The sequence below is a fragment of the Sarcophilus harrisii genome, chromosome 3, assembly GCF_902635505.1.
Source record: "Sarcophilus harrisii chromosome 3, mSarHar1.11, whole genome shotgun sequence".
NCBI lineage: Eukaryota > Metazoa > Chordata > Mammalia > Dasyuromorphia > Dasyuridae > Sarcophilus > Sarcophilus harrisii.
In genome coordinates this window covers 597,828,211-597,849,476 of record NC_045428.1, presented here as the reverse complement: position 1 = coordinate 597,849,476, position 21,266 = coordinate 597,828,211, and the positions used below count along the sequence as shown (strand labels likewise).

At 36.0% G+C, this 21,266-nt stretch overlaps 1 protein-coding gene across 6 annotated transcripts in view; it reads left to right on the top strand.

Moving 5' to 3' along the window:
* The window catches only part of LOC111719943 (zinc finger protein 2 homolog), a 76,774-nt gene that overhangs the window by 32,037 nt on the left and 23,471 nt on the right, over positions 1–21,266 (top strand). The window contains exons 2-4 of one of the 6 annotated variants that reach the window (XM_031963320.1): positions 12,640–12,709; positions 12,850–12,962; positions 14,953–15,079. In XM_031963320.1, coding sequence (XP_031819180.1) covers positions 12,930–12,962; positions 14,953–15,079 — 160 coding nt within the window. In that variant the 5' untranslated portion in view covers positions 12,640–12,709; positions 12,850–12,929. Of the gene's footprint in view, positions 1–12,639; positions 12,710–12,779; positions 12,963–14,952; positions 15,080–15,598; positions 16,136–21,266 lie in introns of those variants that run through there. The other 5 variants (XM_031963318.1, XR_004233423.1, XM_031963319.1 and 2 more) reach the window with 5 other exon arrangements.

The window sequence follows — 21,266 nt, the reverse complement described above, 5'->3', positions numbered from 1 at the left end:
GGTACTTCTCTCTCCAGAAGGAAGCAATGTGGGGGTGGCAAAATTACGATTTTTATCACTAAATGTTTGATTTGTATGGCTATTTTATATACCTGTATGCCCAGGGTTGTGTAAAAATTTCTTGGGTGAAAAGGAGTCACAAATAGAAAGTCTAAAGAAGCCTGCCACGTGATCTACTCCCTACCCCTAAGTTCCCAGTAGCAAATACCGTGTCAGTCATTGCTGAGGAGCCCTAGGAACTCTGCTGTGGTTCTTGATTTCAGATCTCTTTGCCTAAAGAGGAGTAAATTACATTCCTTCCTTATCCCCTTATTCCCCATCCCAGTTCTCAGCAAAGATTTGATCTCCAGTTTTGAGGAGGGAGAAGCCCCACAGATATTAGAGTCAGAAGGGCCATGGAAACCCTGTTTAGGTGAATTGGATGAAAGTAGGTGAATGAGGGGTCTTTATCATGTAAGTATGTAAGCAATGTTGAGGAAGGAGTATTAAATTTTGAGGCAAGATCAGCTAAACTGGAATTTTTTTTAGACTTCAACAATGTGATCCTGGACAAGCTCATTGAATCATGAAGCCTCAGTTTTCATGTCTCTGAAATGAGGGAGTTAGACTCCATGATCTTTCACTTCTCTTTTTGTGATAAATTTGTGATCCAATAAGAAGTCATTGTTTAGAACTTTGGGGCATGAAACTCTTGAAAGCATTCCCAAAGGATTTCTACTGTCCCATGGGATTTTTCTTAGACTTTCTTTGAGACAACAACCATTAAAGCACCTATCAGATGCACTAAGTTCCAAGATAACAAAGAAAGATGGGGGACATTCCCTACTCAAGAGAGTTAGTTCACAGTCTAGTGGGGAGGACAATAACAATATGCTAACAACTATTTGGAACTCCATATGCAGGATGAATTAGAACTAATAAGAAGAGGTAAGATTAAGGGGAATTGGGAAAAGCTTACTTTTCTTTTTTTAAAGCAAAAACTTAAAAATATATATATGTTGACACCATAATAAATATTTCGCTCAAGCATCAAGTATTCTTAGCATCTATATCCAAATGTCTTCCATTCCTACTCCTTTCCCCTCAGTGTTTCCCAGAAGAATTAGCTTTTGTTCCCAATTAACATCTAAGTTTCATGAACACAGTGGGAGAGGTACAATAGCAGCATTACCCCATGATAGGGTGCCAGGCTTGCTTGTGTTTCAGTTTGAGAGCTCTGCTGTCTTCTGGAACTTAAGTCACTTTGATCAGCCTCCATAACCCCCCCACAACAAATGCTTTTTCTCCCTTGTGTCCTCTCTATGTCAATTTCCCTCATAAGAATCCCTGGATTGTTAAATGGTGTGTGCAGGAAGTGGACCTTTATATCACCTTCCCTACAAGATGTCTCATGAACTTTAGGAAGATGTTCTGAGGAGACCAGACCTTTAAAAAAAAATCCTTTTGTGAGCATTATAAATTCACATTGATTTAGATTCTGGGCCAAAGAAATCATAAATCTCATGCTGGAAGAACCCTGAGAACCCTCCAATAACCTCAATTTACAACTGAAGAGATAGAGGCACAAGAGAATTCAGATGACTTGAGCAGATTATATTGGCAGTGAGTGGCAGAGATGGAATTGGAATCCTGTTCAGTCTTCTTTTCAAGGTTCCATGAGGCTTCTTGAAAAGCTTCTTTTTATACTTCTTTTGAGTCTTATATTTGAATTCAAATTTTTTAGTAATCTTGAAAATCTTATTTTAAACATATTTGGTAAGACAAACCCAGGAACTACATGAACACTTTGTAAAACATTTTTTTGTACAAATTCAGATTTAAATTGTAAAGTCTAAGCTAGCTCCCTGGAGGCCTCAGGATCAGCCAGAGTCAGGATAAGCAAAAGTCCTTGGTCTTTAGGGGGAGAAATGAAGGAAATGGACAAAACTGCCAAGAGTTTTGCCAAGGATCTCTCCTTGATTCTAGAGTCCAGAATCTCCACATTTTTCTCCTTGTCCTGCTACCAGGTTCTTTTGCCTCTCACTACACCCCCTAATCCTTACCTATAATTGTTTTAACCCCAAACATTGAGCCAACATTAATTGAGAGAAGAGCATTTCCAAACATTTGCTAATAGAGTCATTGTCCAATAGGTAATTAGCTTTAAGTGCTTGGTTGTCTGATTTCAGCACACCTTTTAAGAGTTTCAGCCCTTTACAAAAGGTAGTTTTCCAATAAAAATCAGAGCAATTTAGTTATATAAAAATGCTTTAAACCATTCTTGTTTAGCAAAATGCAAATTAAAGCCATCATGAGATATCATTTATATCTATCAGATTGGCTAAACTGATAAAAGGAGAAAGCAATTTTTGTTGGAGGGGTGTGTGGAAAAAAATCATTTTTGGTAGAATTGTGAGCTGATCCAACCATTTTGAAGAGAAATCTGGAATTATGCCTTATGATCTATTAAACTGCTTATACACATATTTGTGTCTAATGGTAGCCATTGCAAAGTCAGAAGTAGGAGGTAAGGAAGAAAAGAAAGAAATGTACAAGACAGCTATTATATATTTAAAGGGAATATCAGATTGTACATAATAGATTTACAGTTTTCATGTGCAGTCATTTTTTAAATACTTAGGGAAATGTTTTACTCCATAATTTAAAAATAAAATAAAAAATTTAAAATTACTTAAAAAAAAAAAAAAAGGTTTTGAGCCATTATCTCACTCCTTTCAAATTACCAAAAATGATAGAAAGGGACAATGACAAATGTTGGAGGAAATGTAGGAAAATGGATTCCCTAGTAGCTGTTGATGGAACTCTGAACTGATCCAACCAGTTTGAAGAGAAATCTGGAATTATGTCCAAAGAATTGTAAAACTCTATACCCTTTGATGCTTTAATGCTACTAAGAGGCTGTTTCCTAAAAGGATCAAGAAACAAAGAAAACCTATATGTTGTAAAATATTTGTTGAAGCTTTCTTGGTGGTGGAACAGACCTGCAAATTGAGCGAATTCTCATTAATTGGGGAGAAGCTAAACACGTTGTGTTATATAATTGTACTGGAATATTACTATGTTATGAGAGATGAACAGATTGATCTTAGAAAAATATGGAAAGACTTTCATGAAATAATGAAGCATGAAATGAGCAAAATCAAGAGAACATTATATATAGTAACAATATTGTAAGAATAACTGAACAGCCAAGCTATTCTGAGCATTACAAATATTCAAAACAACTGTAAAGAACCTAGAAAGATGCTGTTCATTTCCAGAGAACAAAAAAATTTTTTTTAAAAAAGTACATTTTATAAGAACAAAATGGAGGATTTTGATGTGTAAGAGATGATTAGATTAAGAGCCATAGGGATTGGGAGCAGGATACCTTATAAGAAAAAAGTAAAGCAAAAATAAGATAATAGGATTGATGTGGGAATCTAGAAAGGAATGATGTGGGAAAGATTCCTTTCTAGATTCTCACCCCCTCCTAGTTAATAATGTAAATTACCCTTTGACTCACAAATTCTGGTCCCTTTGAATTCCAGTAGAAGATCTGGACCTGTCCCTGCCCCATCCAGATCTGAACCAACTTTGGGGCTATACCCAAAAGCCCCTCGAGCTAAGTCTCCTACCATAAAAGGCCCACGCTGGGAACCCCTCTTTGCAGAGATTCCAAACATGGTAGCCATGTGAGGACCCTCTGTCCACTGGACCCTCTGTTCGTGCCCTCCTTGTCTCTACCTTCACCTATCTCCTACTTCTAAACTCAATAATAAACCTCTTTTATCAGTCTAGCTCTCTGGCTAATAAATGCTTTTATTGGAGATTCCCGCAGCTACTAGACCTCATTTACTGCCTTATCCTTACGCCGAATCCAAGGGGGTTGCATGGGAGCTCTGTTTGACTCCCTGTACCCCAAACCTGCCACTAGACCTCAACTAAATCCTAATTTAATTTAGGTACCCCAAATCTAGGCCTCAACAGGATGTTTGGAGAAAAGGTGAGTTTAGTTTGAACATGGACCAGGAGAACCAGGAAGAAGTAGTGTCTTTAAATTTAGAGAAAAGAGAGTTTCCAGAAAAAAAGTGGGTGATTGTGCAGAGAGATTACAAAAGATGAGGATTGAGAAAAGTCAATTGAACAGAGCTGATTTTAGTTGAACAATTCATTTGACAGCCAGTATGCAGAGAGTTTCCATTAAAGGAAAAGAATTGGAACTATCAATTGTAGATAACCATCACTCAGTATGGGCAATATCTACTAGTGGTGAGTAGACCAAATGAAGGTTTGTTTTTGGAGATTTTTTTTGAGGATTAAGGAACTATGATTTCACTTGTGACATGAAGGCAAAAGCCTGTAGACAGGGAAAGATTTAAAGTAATGAGAAAATGAGGACAATAAACTAGGAATTATGCTGTGCCAGAAGATCTAACCTAATAAACATTATTTCTCTTTGTCAAATATAGTGTATTGCTCTTCACTATAAAATCTGAACTGGAGAGAAATATTATATTTGTACACATAATCAACATGTAATTTTCCAGCTTTGCCATTCAGAGCCATTTAGAGAATCGACATTGTAGAGAAATCTAATGTATATTATCAGTGTGGAAAAACTTTACACAAACCTTCCAACTTGCTAAATACCACTGCTAAATGGTCCTGGAGAGAAACTGTAGGGATTTCATCAATTTCAGAAGGCTTTCAGTTGTACCTACCTATTTGTTACTCCTCTGAGAATTTACACTGAAGAGAAATCTTATGAATGTCATCAATGGGGTAAGGCTTTCAGATGCAGCTCCACCAGGGCAGTTTCCTACTAGCTACACATCTGAGAATCCACACTGAAGAGAACCCTTATGAATATAATCAATGTGGAGAAGTTTTCAGATGCAGTTTCAATTTGCTAGATATCAGAGAAACTTTATATATGTAATCAATGTGCTAAACCCTTCAAGTGACAGACATCCCTTATTTCCCATCAGAGAATTCTTGTTAGGTAGAAATTTTATCATTAATGATTGTGGAAAGGCAGTCAAATGGAGTTTATTCAACATAAGGATATTCATTCTGGGGAGTTGCCCTATAAGGATTCAAGAGGGGAAGGTCTTCAGCCAGAGACTCTCCATCATTTATTATTATGAGGCTGTGGAAAGAGATAGAGCAATGTATAGGATGCATAGGAATACACCTCCTCAGGTGACTTATAGTGGAGAGGAATTTGGGGATTTTGCTTACAAACATAATGATTAGATAGAGCTCCAAGTCAGCTGTACATTGGAGAAATCATGCTGGAGATAAAAACCAACGAATATCAGTAATGGAGAAATTCCTCTTGTTGCAGTATAGTCTTAGGTGTTGGAATCCTAGTGTCAACTCAACTTGAAACAAGGTGAAAACTCAAGGGTGATGTCAGAATCCTGGTGTTAACTCAATAGAATTGATACAGTGCTTATTGGTTCACACCTTTAGAGTGAATCCTTACAAGGTGATAAGTTGCTAATACTGATAGAAACAATGCTTGTGTTCACACCTTTAGAGAGCTCATAAGTATCTAAGTACTCAATGGAGTTCACATGTTTGGGAGATTTCAGAGAGCATGCTGGGAGATATTCCACAATCCCACTCTCAGAGAAGTAGCATAAATACAGTTCCAGTGAGCGACTCAAGGGAGTTTTTTGGGGGAACATCGAGTGGGGTCGGAGACAGACAAGCCTACAAATTTGGAAGGAGAAATAAACGTTTGCATTTTTACCAGCTGGCTGAGATTTTGGAGTAATTATTTATTTCAACTGAGACTAAGGCTGCCTCCAGAAAACCATCACATTTAGTCTCCTCACATTCAGAGGCCCAGTGAAAGCCTCGGTTACATTTTGGGCATGGGGTTGGGTTTTCTCTCACCCTGTCTTCTCATTCTGTCTCCATATCTACATTGAGCTCTTAAATGTCCAACTTTTCCACACTGAAAACATCGACGAATTTCTTTAAAAGTCCCTTGCCAAGAGGGACCCTGTCTCTGTCTTTCCATGTTCATCATACTTTGGGTATAATAAGCATTTGTTCCCACTGTGGCACAGCGTCTTATGATCTCCTCTAAAGGAGCATCTTTGTCTAGTCCCCATATAATTCTTTTGCAAATCTTATTGTCATTTTCCTTAGCCAGATGTCTCGTCATTATTTCTGTAGGAGCATTATCTCCAATGGTTCTGATTACAGCTGTTTGCAAACGTCCCACAAAATATGCAAAAGGTTCATTGGGACCTTGCTCTATTTTTGTGAAAGCTTCCCCTCGATCTTTTTGTCCCAGGAGGGAACACCAAGCTTTTATTGCAGCCTTAGAAATTTGCTCATACACTGTTATAGGATAATAAATCTGTTCTGAATTCTCTTCACCAGCTAATTGGTCAAAAGTAACTTGTACAATAGCTCCTGTTTGCCTATTGCATTGAGCTTGAAGCCTACATAATTCATGATACTCTGAAAGCCACAACAAATTTTGTCCCGGTTCTAAGCATGTTTTCGCTATGGATTTCCAATCATTCGGGGTTAAGATTTCATAAGACAAATTATCTAGCAACATCTTCACATAAGATGATGTAGCCCCATAAAGAGTGCAACCCTTTTCAAATCTTTAAGTTTTTCCAAATTAAAAGGAATGTATTGTCTTTCTTTTTGACCTGAAGAGTCAATCTTTTCCATCACAGGATATACATTTATAAAATCAGATATAAATGTGATGGTTTTCTGGAGGCAGCCTTAGTCTCAGTTGAAATAAATAATTACTCCAAAATCTCAGCCAGCTGGTAAAAATGCAAACGTTTATTTCTCCTTCCAAATTAGCCCGGTTAGTTGAGGCCTATCTCTCTGCCTGGCTCCAAGAGATCTTGCAGCTTTGTCCTTGGCTTCTGCCTCTGCTTTCTTCAGCCTCCAGCCAGCACCAAGTTAGAAGATATGAATGAATCTCTCTTGCCTCAAAGATAGGGCTTGTAGGTTTGTCTGTCTCCGACCCCACTCGATGTTCCCCCAAAAAACTCCCTTGAGTCGCTCACTGGAACTGTATTTATGCTACTTCTCTGAGAGTGGGATTGTGGAATATCTCCCAGCATGCTCTCTGAAATCTCCCAAACATGTGAACTCCATTGAGTACTTAGATACTTATGAGCTCTCTAAAGGTGTGAACACAAGCATTGTTTCTATCAGTATTAGCAACTTATCACCTTGTAAGGATTCACTCTTAAGGTGTGAACCAGTAAGCACTGTATCAATTCTATTGAGTTAACACCAGGATTCTGACATCACCCTTGAGTTTTCACCTTGTTTCAAGTTGAGTTGACATTAGGATTCCAACATCAGGCATCCCAAATTTCATATTGTGCAAAAAGCTCTTTAAATGTAATGAAATTTTCTCTGAAATTCTAATGTTTTTAGTTTTTCCTAAGTGAAATTCATAGCATTTATAAATTAACTTCATCCATAATCTGCTTGATTGGTACTCAGTGTTTCCTTTTCTTGGGTGGCACAAAAAGCTCTGGTATAATATTTTTGTTTCTATATTTATTTTTATAGCAATTTCTTTAAACAGCTAGGTTCTACAATGAATAGAGTTCTGTGCTTGAAATCATGAGACCTGAGTTCAAATTCAGTCTCTAATATTTACTAAATTTGTGACTCTGGCCAAGTTACTTAAACTCTTCCTACCCGATTTTCCCTGTCTGTTGAAGGGAGTTAGTAATAGCATCTGACTCCCATAGCTAATAAGAGGAACAAATGAGACAATTCTTGTTAATAGCTTGGCAAGCATTAAATCTCTTTTTTTTTTTTAATTTTTAAAAAAAAAATTTATTTTTATTTTTTTTATTATAATAACTTTTTATTGACAGAACCCATGCCAGGGTAATTTTTTTACAACATTATCCCTTGCACTCACTTCTGTCCAATTTTTTCCTCCCACGCTCCACCCCCTCCCCTAGATGGCAAGCAGTCCTATATATGTTAAATATGTTGTAATATATCCTAGATACAATATATGTGTGCAGAACCAAACAGTTTTCTTGTTGCACAGGGAGAATTAGATTCAGAAGGTAAAAATAACCCGGGAAGAAAAAAATGCAAACAGTTTACATTCATTTCCCAGTGTTTTTTTCTTTGGGTGTAGCTGTTTCTGTCCATCATTGATCAATTGAAACTGAATTAGGTCTCTTTGTCAAAGAAATCCACTTCCATCAGAGTACATCTTCATACACTATCGTTGTTAATGTATATAATGATGTCTTGATTCTGCTCATTTCACTTATCATCAGTTCATGTAAGTCTCTCCAAGCCTCTCTGTATTCATTCTACTGGTCATTTCTTACAGAACAATAATATTCCATAACATTCATATACCACAATTTACCCAACCATTCTCCAATTGATGGGCATCCATTCATTTTCCAGTTTCTAGCCACTACAAACAGGGCTGCCACAAACATTTTGGGACATACAGGTCCCTTTCCCTTCCTTAGTATCTCTTGTTAATGGCTTGGCAAGCATTAAATCTCATTGGAGATGATATTATATTACTGTTATAACTGCCATCTTTATTTAGTTACTTGGATCATGGACCTCATGATAGATGGACAATTTAGTGACTTTTCATTCAAAGTGATATTCAAGTGTAAAGGAACATACTAGTAGTAATAGTTTAACAGTAGAAGAGATTCTTGGTTTAGAATCAAGAGGATAGGTTTAAATCCTGCTTCAGATTCTGTCTACCTCTGTGACTCTGGGCAAGGAACAGTCTTTGTGCCACATCTCTAAAATGAGAAGAGTAGACAGTGTTTTCTGTGGCCCTGTGCAGTGCTTACTCTGTGTTCCTATCAAAAATGCTTTTCTATATCTCTTTTCATAGCCTCATATTTCAGGAAGGAGGCCTAGGAGGACCAAACATGAAACTAGCTCTAAAATAATTTTTTGATACTTTCTTCATATGACTGACTAAGTAAACGATTACAGGTAGAATTGTCATTGTTATTATATTGGCTCAGACTACTGTTAAGCAATTAATATCTCTGTATTTGTTTAGATCTGACTTTATTTATATGAAAAGAATTTTGTAATAGTTTTATTATAGTTCCTGGGTTTGTCTTGGGAGGCAAACTCCCATGTATTTTATATTGTTTGGTTATTTTATTTGAAATTTCTCTTTTTATTTCTTGTTGGACTTGGTAACATATGGAAATGTTGCTGATTTATGTGGGTTTATTTTATATTCTACAACTTTGCTGAAGTTGTTAAATATTTCAGATAGATTTTTTTAGTTGATTCTCTAAGATTCTCTTAAATACATCATCCTGTCCTCTACAAAGAGTGATATTTCCCTATTCTAATTACTTCATTTTCTTTTTCTTCTTTTATTGCTATAGATAGCATTTCTAATACAGTATTAAAATTAATGATTAATCATGGATATCTGTTCTTTACCCCAATATTATTGGGAAGTCTTCTAGCTTAACCCTATTGCATATAATGCTTGATGATGGTTTTGGAGAGATACCACTTATCATTTTAAATAAAGCTCCATTTATTCCTTTGATTTTTAGTGGTTTTTTTTTTTTTTTAATAGAAATGGGTATTGTTTTCTGTAAAAATGCTTTGTCTGCATCTATTGAGGTAATCATGTGGCTTTTGTTGTTGTTGTTCTTGTTTTTATACAGTCAGTTATGCTGATATTTTCTCTTAATACTCAACCAGCCCTGCATTCATAAAAGTTCATAGCTTGGTGATATATTGCTGTAATCTTTTTGCTAATATTTTATTTAAATTTTTTGCATTAAAGTTCTTTAGAGAAATTGTTATATAATTTCTTTTTCTGTTTTTGCTCTTTCTCATTTAGGTTTCAACACCATATTTGTGATGTACTAGGAATTTTTTCTTAATTTTAATTTTGTTAATAATTAAAATTTAATTAATTTTTAAATTTTAAGGAACTCCTTAACCTATTTTTCTAAATAGCTTATATTGAATTAGAGTATATTGGGTTTTTAAAAAAATTTTGGTTTAATACACTTGTGAATCCATCTGGTCCTGAGGCAGTTGGGGTTAATTGAGTTGCCTGGGTCACACAGCTAGGAACTGTTAAGTGTCTGAGACCAGATTTGAACTCAGGTCCTCCTGACTTCATACTGGTGCTCTATCTACTGTGCCACCTAGCTGGCCCCTGGAGATATTTTTTAGGGAGCTCACTTATGGCTTGTTCAATTTCTTTTTCTAAGATTTATTTGTTTAAGTATTCTATTCTCTCTTTTATTAATCTGGGCAGTTACTATTTTTGTAAATACTCATTTAACTTACATTATTAGATTCATTGTTGAGCAACATTGCTTCTAACAATTCTTTTAATTTTGTCTTCATTGTTGTTAAATTCACCCTTTTCATTTTTTTTGTAGAGGGCTGAAATTCTGAATCAGACAAGAGAGCACTTAAGGCTACCTATTCTATGTGAGACAATGGCTCTATTAGCAGATGTTTGGATAATGGCTCTCACCACCATTGGTGCTTGCTGAATGGTAGTAAGATAATCATAGGCAAGGATTGGAGGGTGGAGGGAGAGAAGTAAGAGGCACTTGGCTGCAGGACAAGGAGGAGAGAGGTTGGAGACTCCGGACTCCATGATCCAGGATACATCTTTGGCAAGCCTCGGGAAGCTTGCCTGCCTCGTTCACTTTTCTCCCTAAAGGTCAAGGACTTTGATTTACCCTGACTCTGGCTGGCCCTGAGGCCCTCCAGGGAGCTAGCCCATACCTTATAATTTTTGATACTGATAGTCTAGTTTTCTTCTAAAAATCAAATTAAGCCACAGTTGCATATTTATATTATTTTTTCCTAATATCAGCTCCTAGTCTTATTAATTCAGTGGCTTTCTTACTTTCAGTTTAAATAATCTCTCCTTTGATTTTCAGGATTTCCGTCTTGGTGTTTAATTGGGAATTTTTTGTTTCTTGTTTTTTTAGTTGCATACCCAATTCATCAATCTGTTCTTTTTCTATATTATTAATGTAAGTGTTTAGAAACATAAATTTCCTCCTAAGTCTCCTTTGGCTTCATCCCATAAATTTTGGTATGTTGTCACTCTCTTTAATCAGTATTGATTGTTTCTGTGATTTGTTTTTTGACTCATCCATTCTTTAGGATTACTTAGTTTCCTATGAATTTTTAGCCTGTCTTTATGGTCCTTTATTGAATGTAATTTTTATTGACTTGTGATCTGGAAAGTATATGTTTAATATTTCTTCTTTTCTTTATTTGGTTGTGAGTTTTTTATTAAAGTGTCATGTACCATTGAGAAAAGGGTATATTCTTTTCTGTTCCCACTCAGTGTTTTCTAGAGATCTGTCATATCTAATTTTTCAAAAATTCTATTCATCTTCTTCTTTCTTGATTACTTTTGGTTAGATTTATTTAGTTTGGAGATGGGAAAGTTCAGGTCCCCTACTCTAGTCCTGTTATTCATTTAAATTTTTCTTTTAAGAAGTAGGATGCTATATCATTTGGTACATATAAGTGTAGCATTGATATTACTTCATTGTCTATGATATCTCTTAGCAAAATGTAGTTCCTGCCCCCTCCCTCTTTTAATTAGAAAAATTTTTGCTTTATCTGAAAGCATGATTGCTATCTCTGCTTTTTTTTTAAGCATAATTAGATTCTTTACCAGCCTCTTACCTTTACTTGTGTCTCTCTGCTTTATATGTTTCTTATAAGCAATATGTTGTTGGATTCTTGTTTTTAATCCATTCAGCTATGTCTTTCTGTTTTAGGGGTGAGCTCATCCCATTCATATCTATGTTTATGATAACTGAGTATTTTCCTCCCATGGGGAAAGGACTGGAGCAGTGTAAGGAGTTCTTCTAAGAGGCCATCCTGGGAGCCTCTGACTCCTAGATGGCTTGCCAAAAACTGTTCTCAGTGAATTATAATAACTAACAAGACAGAGTAGGAAGAATATAATTTAGCAGCAAAGCATGCATAATAAATTGAGTCCAGGGCCCTTCAGAAGGATTTTGTATAGATTTTTATACCTGAAAAGAAAAGAATAAGCGGGATACCAAACAGGATGTAGGATTAAATAATCTGATGTTTTTATTGGAGGAGAGATTTGAAACTCGCCAAGTTGGCAGAGGGAAGGAAGGTGGATGGAATTTCCCAAAATCAAATGATTTATAGGAATGTCTCAGAATGAAAGTTATTCACAAAACATTTTGGTTGTCAAACCAGAGCAGATTAGTTGAAAGCCCTAGCCCTCGAAGCTAAATTCACCACCTTCTGTTGGAGCTCATCAGATCATTCTTCCTCCTGGGAGCCAGCTGTGCATCTGAAAAGCTAGATTTGAGCTACATTCCGTCCCTGTGTCTGCTGGACGCCTCATCTTCCCACTCTGACGTCCTTCCCAAGCCGAGCTTCTGGCCAGCTCCCACTCCCTATTTCTGATCCAGGCTCTCCAGGATTTCCCTCAGGTGCTAAGGGACCAGCCTCTGTTTCACCAATGGGTCCCAGTTGCCTTACCTCAGAGCCTCAGTGTCAGGGAGATCGCCTATTCAGGAGCCATTGAAACTCCCATTAGCTTCTTTCCATTGGAATTCTAAACCCCTTCCTGCTTCTTGGGTCTCATTTTAGGAGGATGACTGAGGGCATTGGGACAAAAGAGAAGACCTAAAAGAAAGTGAGAAAGAAAAAGACTTTGAAGGTAGATCCTTTTTATTTACAAATCTTGTTTTACCTGTTGCCTCCAACTCTGATTGTAGTCTCTCCCCCAGGGAGGGCAGTGCCAGGAATTTTGAAACTCCTTTTGGGACCTCACCCTCTGTCAATTTGGCCCCTGCCTAGGAGGGAAAGGGGAAGGTCTTCTTGCCCTGCTGCTCAGCCTGAAGAGGACCAAGACAAGCAGAAAGCTGGAATCTGAGGGAATGGTTCCTGGAACCCAAAGACTCCCATGGCAGGTGAGTGTATCAGTACAACCATCAGCGTGACTAACATCAAATGTGCCTCCATAGATAGAGAAGATTCTTTAGGAAGTTGCTGATCATTCTTAACTGATAATTCTTTCTTTAAAAAAATATATATCAAGTAGGATACAGTGATGACAACACTGTCCTGCCCTCTTCTGTGCTGTAAACAGTTTTCTTTAGCAATGGTTTTTCACTCAATTTGCTGCACTTCTCTTCTTGATTTTTATGTTCTCAACATGAGCGTTGTTCCTTAATATTAGAACCTCTGAAAAAGTGGATCCTAATCCGAATGGATATAGCTGATAATGAAACGAGAGAGCATCATATAACAATGCATTAGCCAAATACGTATTGGACGTGTTACAGTTTGGAAAAACAGATGGCCGTTATCAAGTATCAAGGCATTTTCACATCTGGCCAATCTCTTCTGTTTCTGTTTCAATCATTCTGTTTCATCAGTCTCTTAATTTATTATCCTGACTCTTGTTCTTCATTGTCCTAGAATTTTAGGGTAATGTTTAGATAAGTTATTTCTCATAAATTGGTAGTATCTTTTTTTTTTTTGGCTGAGGCAATTGGGGTTAAGTGACTTGCCCAGGGTCCCACAGCTAGGCAGTGTTAAGTGTCTGAGGCTAGATTTGAACTCAGGTCTTCCTGACTTCAGGGCTGGTGCTCTATTCATTATGCTACCTACTTACCCCTGGTAGTATCTTTCTCATGAATTAGCTTATCTCCAACTCTAGGTAATAAAATGTTTTGTTTATGATACATGAAGGAATACTTCTTTCCCCAACATAATTACTTTTATATTTTTATATAATGAAATATTAAAATTAATGGTGCTAAAATTAAATATGCCACTAAAGTAGAATAATCATAAAAACAAAAGCATAAGATTTTCACCCTAAGCTCTCAATATAAGCATGAATAACTGTTCTTCACTTGGCTGATAAACATGAATAACTCTTCTTCACTTGGCTGATAAACATGAATAACTCTTCTTCACTTGGCTGATAGCAGTTACATACTGCTCAGTATGGTTCAGAGGGTGTTGCTATCTCTTAACAATCCCTTTCATTTCCATATAATAGGGCATTGTTTTAGGATTTTAGAAAATTAACTAGATTTCTTTTTTCTTTGCATTCTCTTTATTGATCACATGTGGCATCTCTTCCCCAAAATACATAGTATTTGCTAACTTTTCATAAATTCTTCAAAGAATTTTTGGTAACATGTGACTCTGAGAGCTCTGATGAAGGAGAAATTTCACAACATCTTCTCTCTTTTTCCTGTGGATCCTCATACCGTACATCTAGAACACATACTTAGTTCCTGATTCTATAGGGAAAGGCATTTATTCATAGAAGGTATTCATCAACTTTATTCCAATTCCAAATATAAAATTATTTTCTCAGTATTCAAATGAACTCTTAATGACTATGTGTCTGGACCTGCTCACTGGAGGATTTCGGTACCGGCCCAAATCCTGATCATGGGTGAGACATGAAGGGACAAAACTCTCAATGGTCAAAACAGGAGTTCGTTTATTCAAAATTCCCTCAGTCGTATATACCCTAATACTCTTACATAACTATAGCACACTGCACATGTGCTAACTATATACTGCACATGCGTGACCATATAAACAACGTGATATTGTGTGCAGATGTTTCCTTGCCCCTCAGTATGACTCTCATAGGTTGTCATGCCCCCTGACTTCTGAGGAAGGCTGAGACACCCTTAGCAGGGATGGGGAGCCAAACCAAACATGTCAGCAGGTTCTCTTCTTGGGCTGGAGGGTCTTATACCTCACCCAGAGTTCCCCCACTGTCTGTGACCCTCTACAACTATGGATTTAAGTATTGGCTCTGACAATAAGACATGACTACTAGGAAATCCCTTCTGCACATGGATCAGGATTAAACTAGATGAATTCTTAAGTGTCCTTTAGCTCTGAGTCTTGTGATATTTGATGATTTAGAAGTCAGTGACATTCGCGGATGTGGCCGTGGACTTCACCCAGGAGGAATGGTTCCTCTTGGACCATTCTCAGAAAGAGTTCTACAAAGAAGTCATGCTGGAAAACTACCAGAACCTGCTCTTTGTGGGTAAGTACAGTTCCCTTTATTAACTCCAAATCTCTTATCAAGAAAATGTCCCTCAGGAGTGTGATTCTGCTTCCTTATTTTTCTGATAAAATGTGATTGTGTTTTGTGATAAAAGAAGGTAGAACTTTTCTTTGTTGCTCCTGAAGCTCTTTCTATTTTAAGTAATTTCAGGTTGCAAAACAAACAAGGGTTATAAAATCTTAGACTTAGAACCATTCTCAGATGTTACCTAGCCCATCCTCTACCTGGACATGAATTTTGTCTGCAAAATGTCTAAAAACTGTGGGTGAAGCTTTTTCTTGAAGAAGAGCACTGAAGAAAACCCCCTTCCCAATAAGGAAATCCGTTTTTCCTTAGGATGGATCTAGTCTTTAAAAAGCTCTATTTGTTGACAAATTAGCTCATTATTTCCTTTCATGTAACAAGTTTATCTTTGTTCTTTAATTTTTTCCTGAAATTCCAACACAGGTGGTGGGAAAGAAAGAGATAGGATAAGAATTTATATAAACTTACTAGGCCCTGTGCTAAGTATTTTATAATTTTTATCTCATCTGACCCTCACAATCAGCTGTGAGTTTATGCTAATATTAGCCCCATCTCATACTTGAGAAAACTAAGGCAAACAGAAATGAAGTACAGGGTCACACAGCTACTAAGTGTTTGAGGCTAGGCTTGAATTCAAGTTTTCCCAATTCTGGGCTCAGAGCATTCTGAATAACTAATGGGCTTTTAATTCTAGATAATGGAATTTATGCTAGGTGTCCATCCTTCTTTGAGATGAAGGCAGAATTTTCTAATTCTCCCTGCCCCCATTATCCCAGCAATAAACACCATGTAAGTCATACTTGAGGAGTCCTAGTAAACAATCCTGTGCTCCTTGCTTACATGTCTCCTTTCCCTAAAGCAAAGTAAAGTGTATGTTATTCTCTATTCTCATCCCTTCCTTATTCCCATACTAAGGAATTCCAATTCTCAGAGAAAATTTGATCTCCCATTTTGAGGAAAGGGAACCATCCTGGATCCTGGGTGAAAAGGGCTCAAAGAATTTCTGTCCAGGTGAGGGAGATTAAAACAAGACTTTGAGGGCTGTTATCATCCAAAGCATCTGTGTTCTAGGGAAAGGAATGCTAGTCTTGGTCATAAGGAGACCTGAGCTGGAATTCTTTTTTAGATAGGGGGAAAATTACTGAACCTGTAAGCTTCAGTTTCCCTATCTTTGAAATTAGGATGTTGAACATTATATACTTTTTCACTTCCCTCAGGGATAAATATGTGATCTTATAAGACATCATCATTTAGAACTTTGGAGCACAGGAATCTTAGGAAAGCATTAAGGTTGGAAGCTATCCCATTTGAGTTCTTTTCTGGACCTTCAAGGGCTAAGAACAAAAGGAGAGCTTTTGGCATATGGTTAACGTTTCATTGAAAGATGAAGCCAATTTTCAGAGAATGTGGAAAGAAGCAAAAGGAGTACTGAGTAGGGAAAAGCCGCCATGGTGAGTGGAATAAGGAATTAGATAAGAAAATGTAGAAGGATTAAATTGCCACAATGAGGACCCAGTTGAATGTGTATAGCTTGAATTTTTAATGGACTAGTTTACCAACCAAATTGGTTTCATGTCTCCATTCAGCAGCATCTGAGGAGAAATGGTCACTGCCTTGCTTAGAAGTTGTTATCCATGGCTGAAATTTGCATTATTATCAACCTAAATCCCTTTCCTGCTCTCTATGGCTCACTCTTGGTCTCCATTTGTAGAAAAACTTTGGCAATGTTCATTGAGGTGATCACTACCCTGAACTTAGGAAGATGAGAAGCATTTCACAGTCCAAAACCTCAGGAACCTAGAAATCTTTGTGATCTCATGTATTTAGTATAGTCAGGTTGCATCCAATTTGGAGCCACACAGGTGCCATCCAATTTGGAGCCAGTTAGGTAATTTTTATAGTTTATAAGATGACAGAAACAGAACTAAGGCCAGAATCAGCCTCCAAGAACCAAGCAAGAGACCAGAATTTAGGAAACAAGGGAGAAGCTGGGTCCTGATAATAGTTGTGGGATCAGTCAGTCATTAAACATTGAATGAGCATCTGCTGTGGGCTAAGCACTGTACCAAACTGTGGGGATACAAGGAAAGGCAAAAGACAATCTCTGTTGTCAAAGAGCTCACATTCCAGTATATAGATAGTGAGGTAGTTTGAGAAGAAGCCACGGAGCTGGAACCTCGCTCTTAACTGACCTCAGCAAGGACGCTGCATGGGGATCAAATAACCAAAATTCACCAGGGAAATCAGTGACTTGAAGTTGAGAGGACAAGTGCAGTTTGAGGATAGCAGAGTTGGTGAGGAAATAATTAAAATCAAAAGACCAGTGATAAAAGGTAACAACTGGTGCACTAATCATTAGGCGCCAAATGATTTACAGACATGACATGTAATAATCATAACAATCCTGGGACAACCTAGATGTCGTGCATTCCTCATCTGTCACACTCAATATCTATTTCAACATTTTTGGAAAGCCCTGCCATAACTGAGGCAAACAGAGGTATTGTGACTGACCCAGTACACCCAGTTACTGAGTTTATGAATCTGTGCTTAAATTCCCATCTTCTTTACTCTCTTTACTCCAGGCCCATGCTCCATTCCCTGTGCTACCCTGCTGCCTAATGGTGGAAAACAAGTTCCCCCTCTGTAGCGAGCTTCAGATAGGGGAAAGATTTTTATGGTGGTTTTAGGACTGGAATAGGATAATCAGGTGGGATCAAGATCATGTCATTTCCATTACAGATGACTGGTGCTGGTTTTATTCCTGTTGCCATATTTTTTTTGTTTCTACACAGTGAGGTAGGTGCAGTGAGCAAAAAGAGATAAGAAGAAAATTAATTGCCTTAACGAATGTTCTTAAGATGAATAATGAAGAAGAGTAGTAGAATTATTAAGAACCTATACCCAAAACATTAAAAACATCCTTGAGATAAAGATTTACCCAGCATTAAAATAAAAGGATGTCATTCTATAATAGAGTTTGGACTCTGCCCCCACTCTCACAAACCTGGATGTCCTTTGACCTATGATAACCACTACTAGATCTATTAATTAAAGGGATAAAGAAAGAGGGAAAAACCTCCAATATCAACTATAGCTGCTATTTTTTCTTGTTGCAAAAAACTGAAAACAAAGATGGTGCCCATATATCAGGAAATGACCAAATAAATAATAATCTAAGAATATAATTATTGAACTTCAAGAAATGATTTTTATCATAGTTTCAGAGAAAACTGGGAAAGAGTTGTTTGAATAGATAAAGAGATAAGTGAACAGAACCAGTAGAATAATTTATACTGCAGCTACACTGATCAATTCAATGAACAGTCATACTGCCCAAAGCTTTTGTTCTTAGAACATCTTTGAACAACATTAAGTGTGTTGTGCTATTACTCAGTCATTTAAATTATTATACTATTCATAATAATGAATGCATTTAATTCCTCCAGTAAAGACCTGGACAGTGTCTTATTACAAAATGTAAATATTTATTCTACTTAATTATGAAAATAAAATATGAATAATAATAAGTATTAATTTATTATGAAAAATTAATGTGGGACTTTCTACAAGAATAATTTTTGAAAATATAATAAATCTTTCTGTTTATTAACTGTAAAACTTTTAAGTTTACTTTAAACATTTTGTTGAATATAAAAAGTATTTTTTCATCAAATTAGTTATAACTTGGAAGTTATGAAACATAATATGAACAACGTTTTACAATATTTTTATAACATTCAATGTTCTGTGGTTCTGTATCTAATTGATTTAATCATAACAAAAATGAAAATAATAAATAGCATTTCTATTATGTATGTGATGTGCCAGATGCTGAGCCAAGTGCTTTACAGATATCTCATTTCATCCTCTGAATACTGTGAGGTAGATGCTATTATGCCCATTTTACTACATGACTTTCCCAGGGTCACAGTGCTAGTAATTATCTGAGGTGACTGCTAGGTCCAGCTTTCGATTCTCTTTGTATTTTGTTTAATGATCATGGTATGCTGAAAATACTCATTCACACATGAATGAGGTAGAAAATGGTAGGAGAATTTTACAAACTCTTGCTAAGGGTTGGAAATTCATTTTTTACTTTTAGCCCACAAATCGGTGACCAAAAAGAAGCACTAGTTGATATTTAAATTTTTATTTTTTTCTATTTGCTCATTACAAGTAGTATATTGAAAAAAAATTTCCCTTAGGTTCATTTGCCTATAATGCTTTTCTTTTTCTTTCTTTCTTTCTTTTTTTTTTTGAATGATGCTTTTCTATAAAACAGTCTTTGTAAGGAAAGAAATCTTCAGATAAAAGGTTCTTCTTTGTATCACTAGCACACTGTCTACATCCTCATAAAAATTGTACAGATTGACTGATCTATGTTGCTACCAAATCCTTTGAAAACCTGCCCAATAGAAGAATAGTAACATAAGGAAAAAATAAGTTCAAATAAAAAAATGCCCTTAACATTGCAATGAGAAGCACTGTAAGGTCTTTTTTTGTAATGTTTAATGTTTAATGATTCCTGATGATTTTCATATATCTTGTAATGTCCATGCCTAGTGAACATTTTTTTTAAAGAACCTGTCATCTGTATTGTAAGAACACATCTTGATCTAATGATGACATCACTGATGAGGTGCAAATTAGAAGATTATCTAGAATGAGGGGACTGTATTGGTGCAATATATTATAGAAAGCAAATGTGGATTAATGTACCCGTTGACCATCTATGGGGAGAACTGACTTTCAGGTCAAACTGACTTGAATATCAAATCTTTTGGGCAGTTTGGAAAAAACTTAATGAAGGATAGAAGAACAGAATCTTTTTTATTTGTTCAGGACTAAATTGCTGAACACCAAAATCATTGTATGTATGATTATGATTATTTGGAATCTGCATAAAGAAACATATGCTTCCAACATGCATATACTTATTATCCTAGAAAATATTTAATTGTAACAAAAGCATGCAGTTAATTACTGCTTAATATTTTTAGTTCAAATCTCTTAGATCATAGTCACAAATCCCTAATGTGTTAATGAACAAATAAATGGAAACTACTGCTAAAGGATTAATAGTGAATCATGCTCTCTACTTCCTGAAAGAGGAATGGTGGTCTAAAGATACAGAATGAGATATATTTTTGAATGTGGGAAATATGTGGATTTCTTTTTATTATGTTTATTACAAGGACTTAGTTTTTTTTTTTCTTTTTTATTTAGGGTACATAGGATTCAAATAAAAATTTTTAAATAATGAATAATTGTTATCTTTTAAAAATCATGAGCCATAATAAAATCCAATCTCACAAATAAATATGTAAATATTTTTATAATAAATAAATATAGGTTATATATAGTGTATATATAATATATAATAAATAAAAATAGGTTAGCAGTTATGATGTGATTTTGTATATACAACTGAAAAAATGAGATTAAAAATGATTATCAGTAGAATTAATTTATGCTCAGATATATAATAAATAATGAAATAATATTGGTTCTTAATAGGTATGCAGCAATAGCCCAAAATCTAAGGATCAGAATAGAAGATATGAAAAGTTGAAAATAAAACACTGAAAAGTAATATATGACAGATGAAAGGTGTAAATCTATTTCTCAGCTCAGTACAGGAAATTTACAAAGGATGATAGTGATAGTGCATCAAAAAAAGTCAATGTAGAAAAGCAGAAAGCTTAGCGAAGCACAACAAAATAAAAACAACAATCAGTAAATGTGTTTGAATAAAGAATTGGAAGTAAAATAGAGAAAGTTCATTTAGGACATGGGAAAGAACACGTTTAGTTGTAGGGTTTGGTCTCTAATCTCACCTTCACAGATATCAGTCTTATAAAGGCTATTTTGAGTTCTTGGTTTGAGTTGTAGATTGTAATGAGAATCCCATCCTGCTTGTGTCACAGATTTGTTGTGCATAACCAGTGTTGTTGTTTGTGAAGCTTTTTATAAGTTTAATCATCCTCCACATATGAGCTGATTCATTCTTAATGGATTTGTTCTGCCCATTAAGTTTCAAAATTCTTCTTTTTGTTTGGGGAGATAGACTGTAAGTCAATTTCCTTTCTTCCAGTAGAGAGAAGAGGATTTGTCTCTATGTATGTTTCTTTGTTTCTTT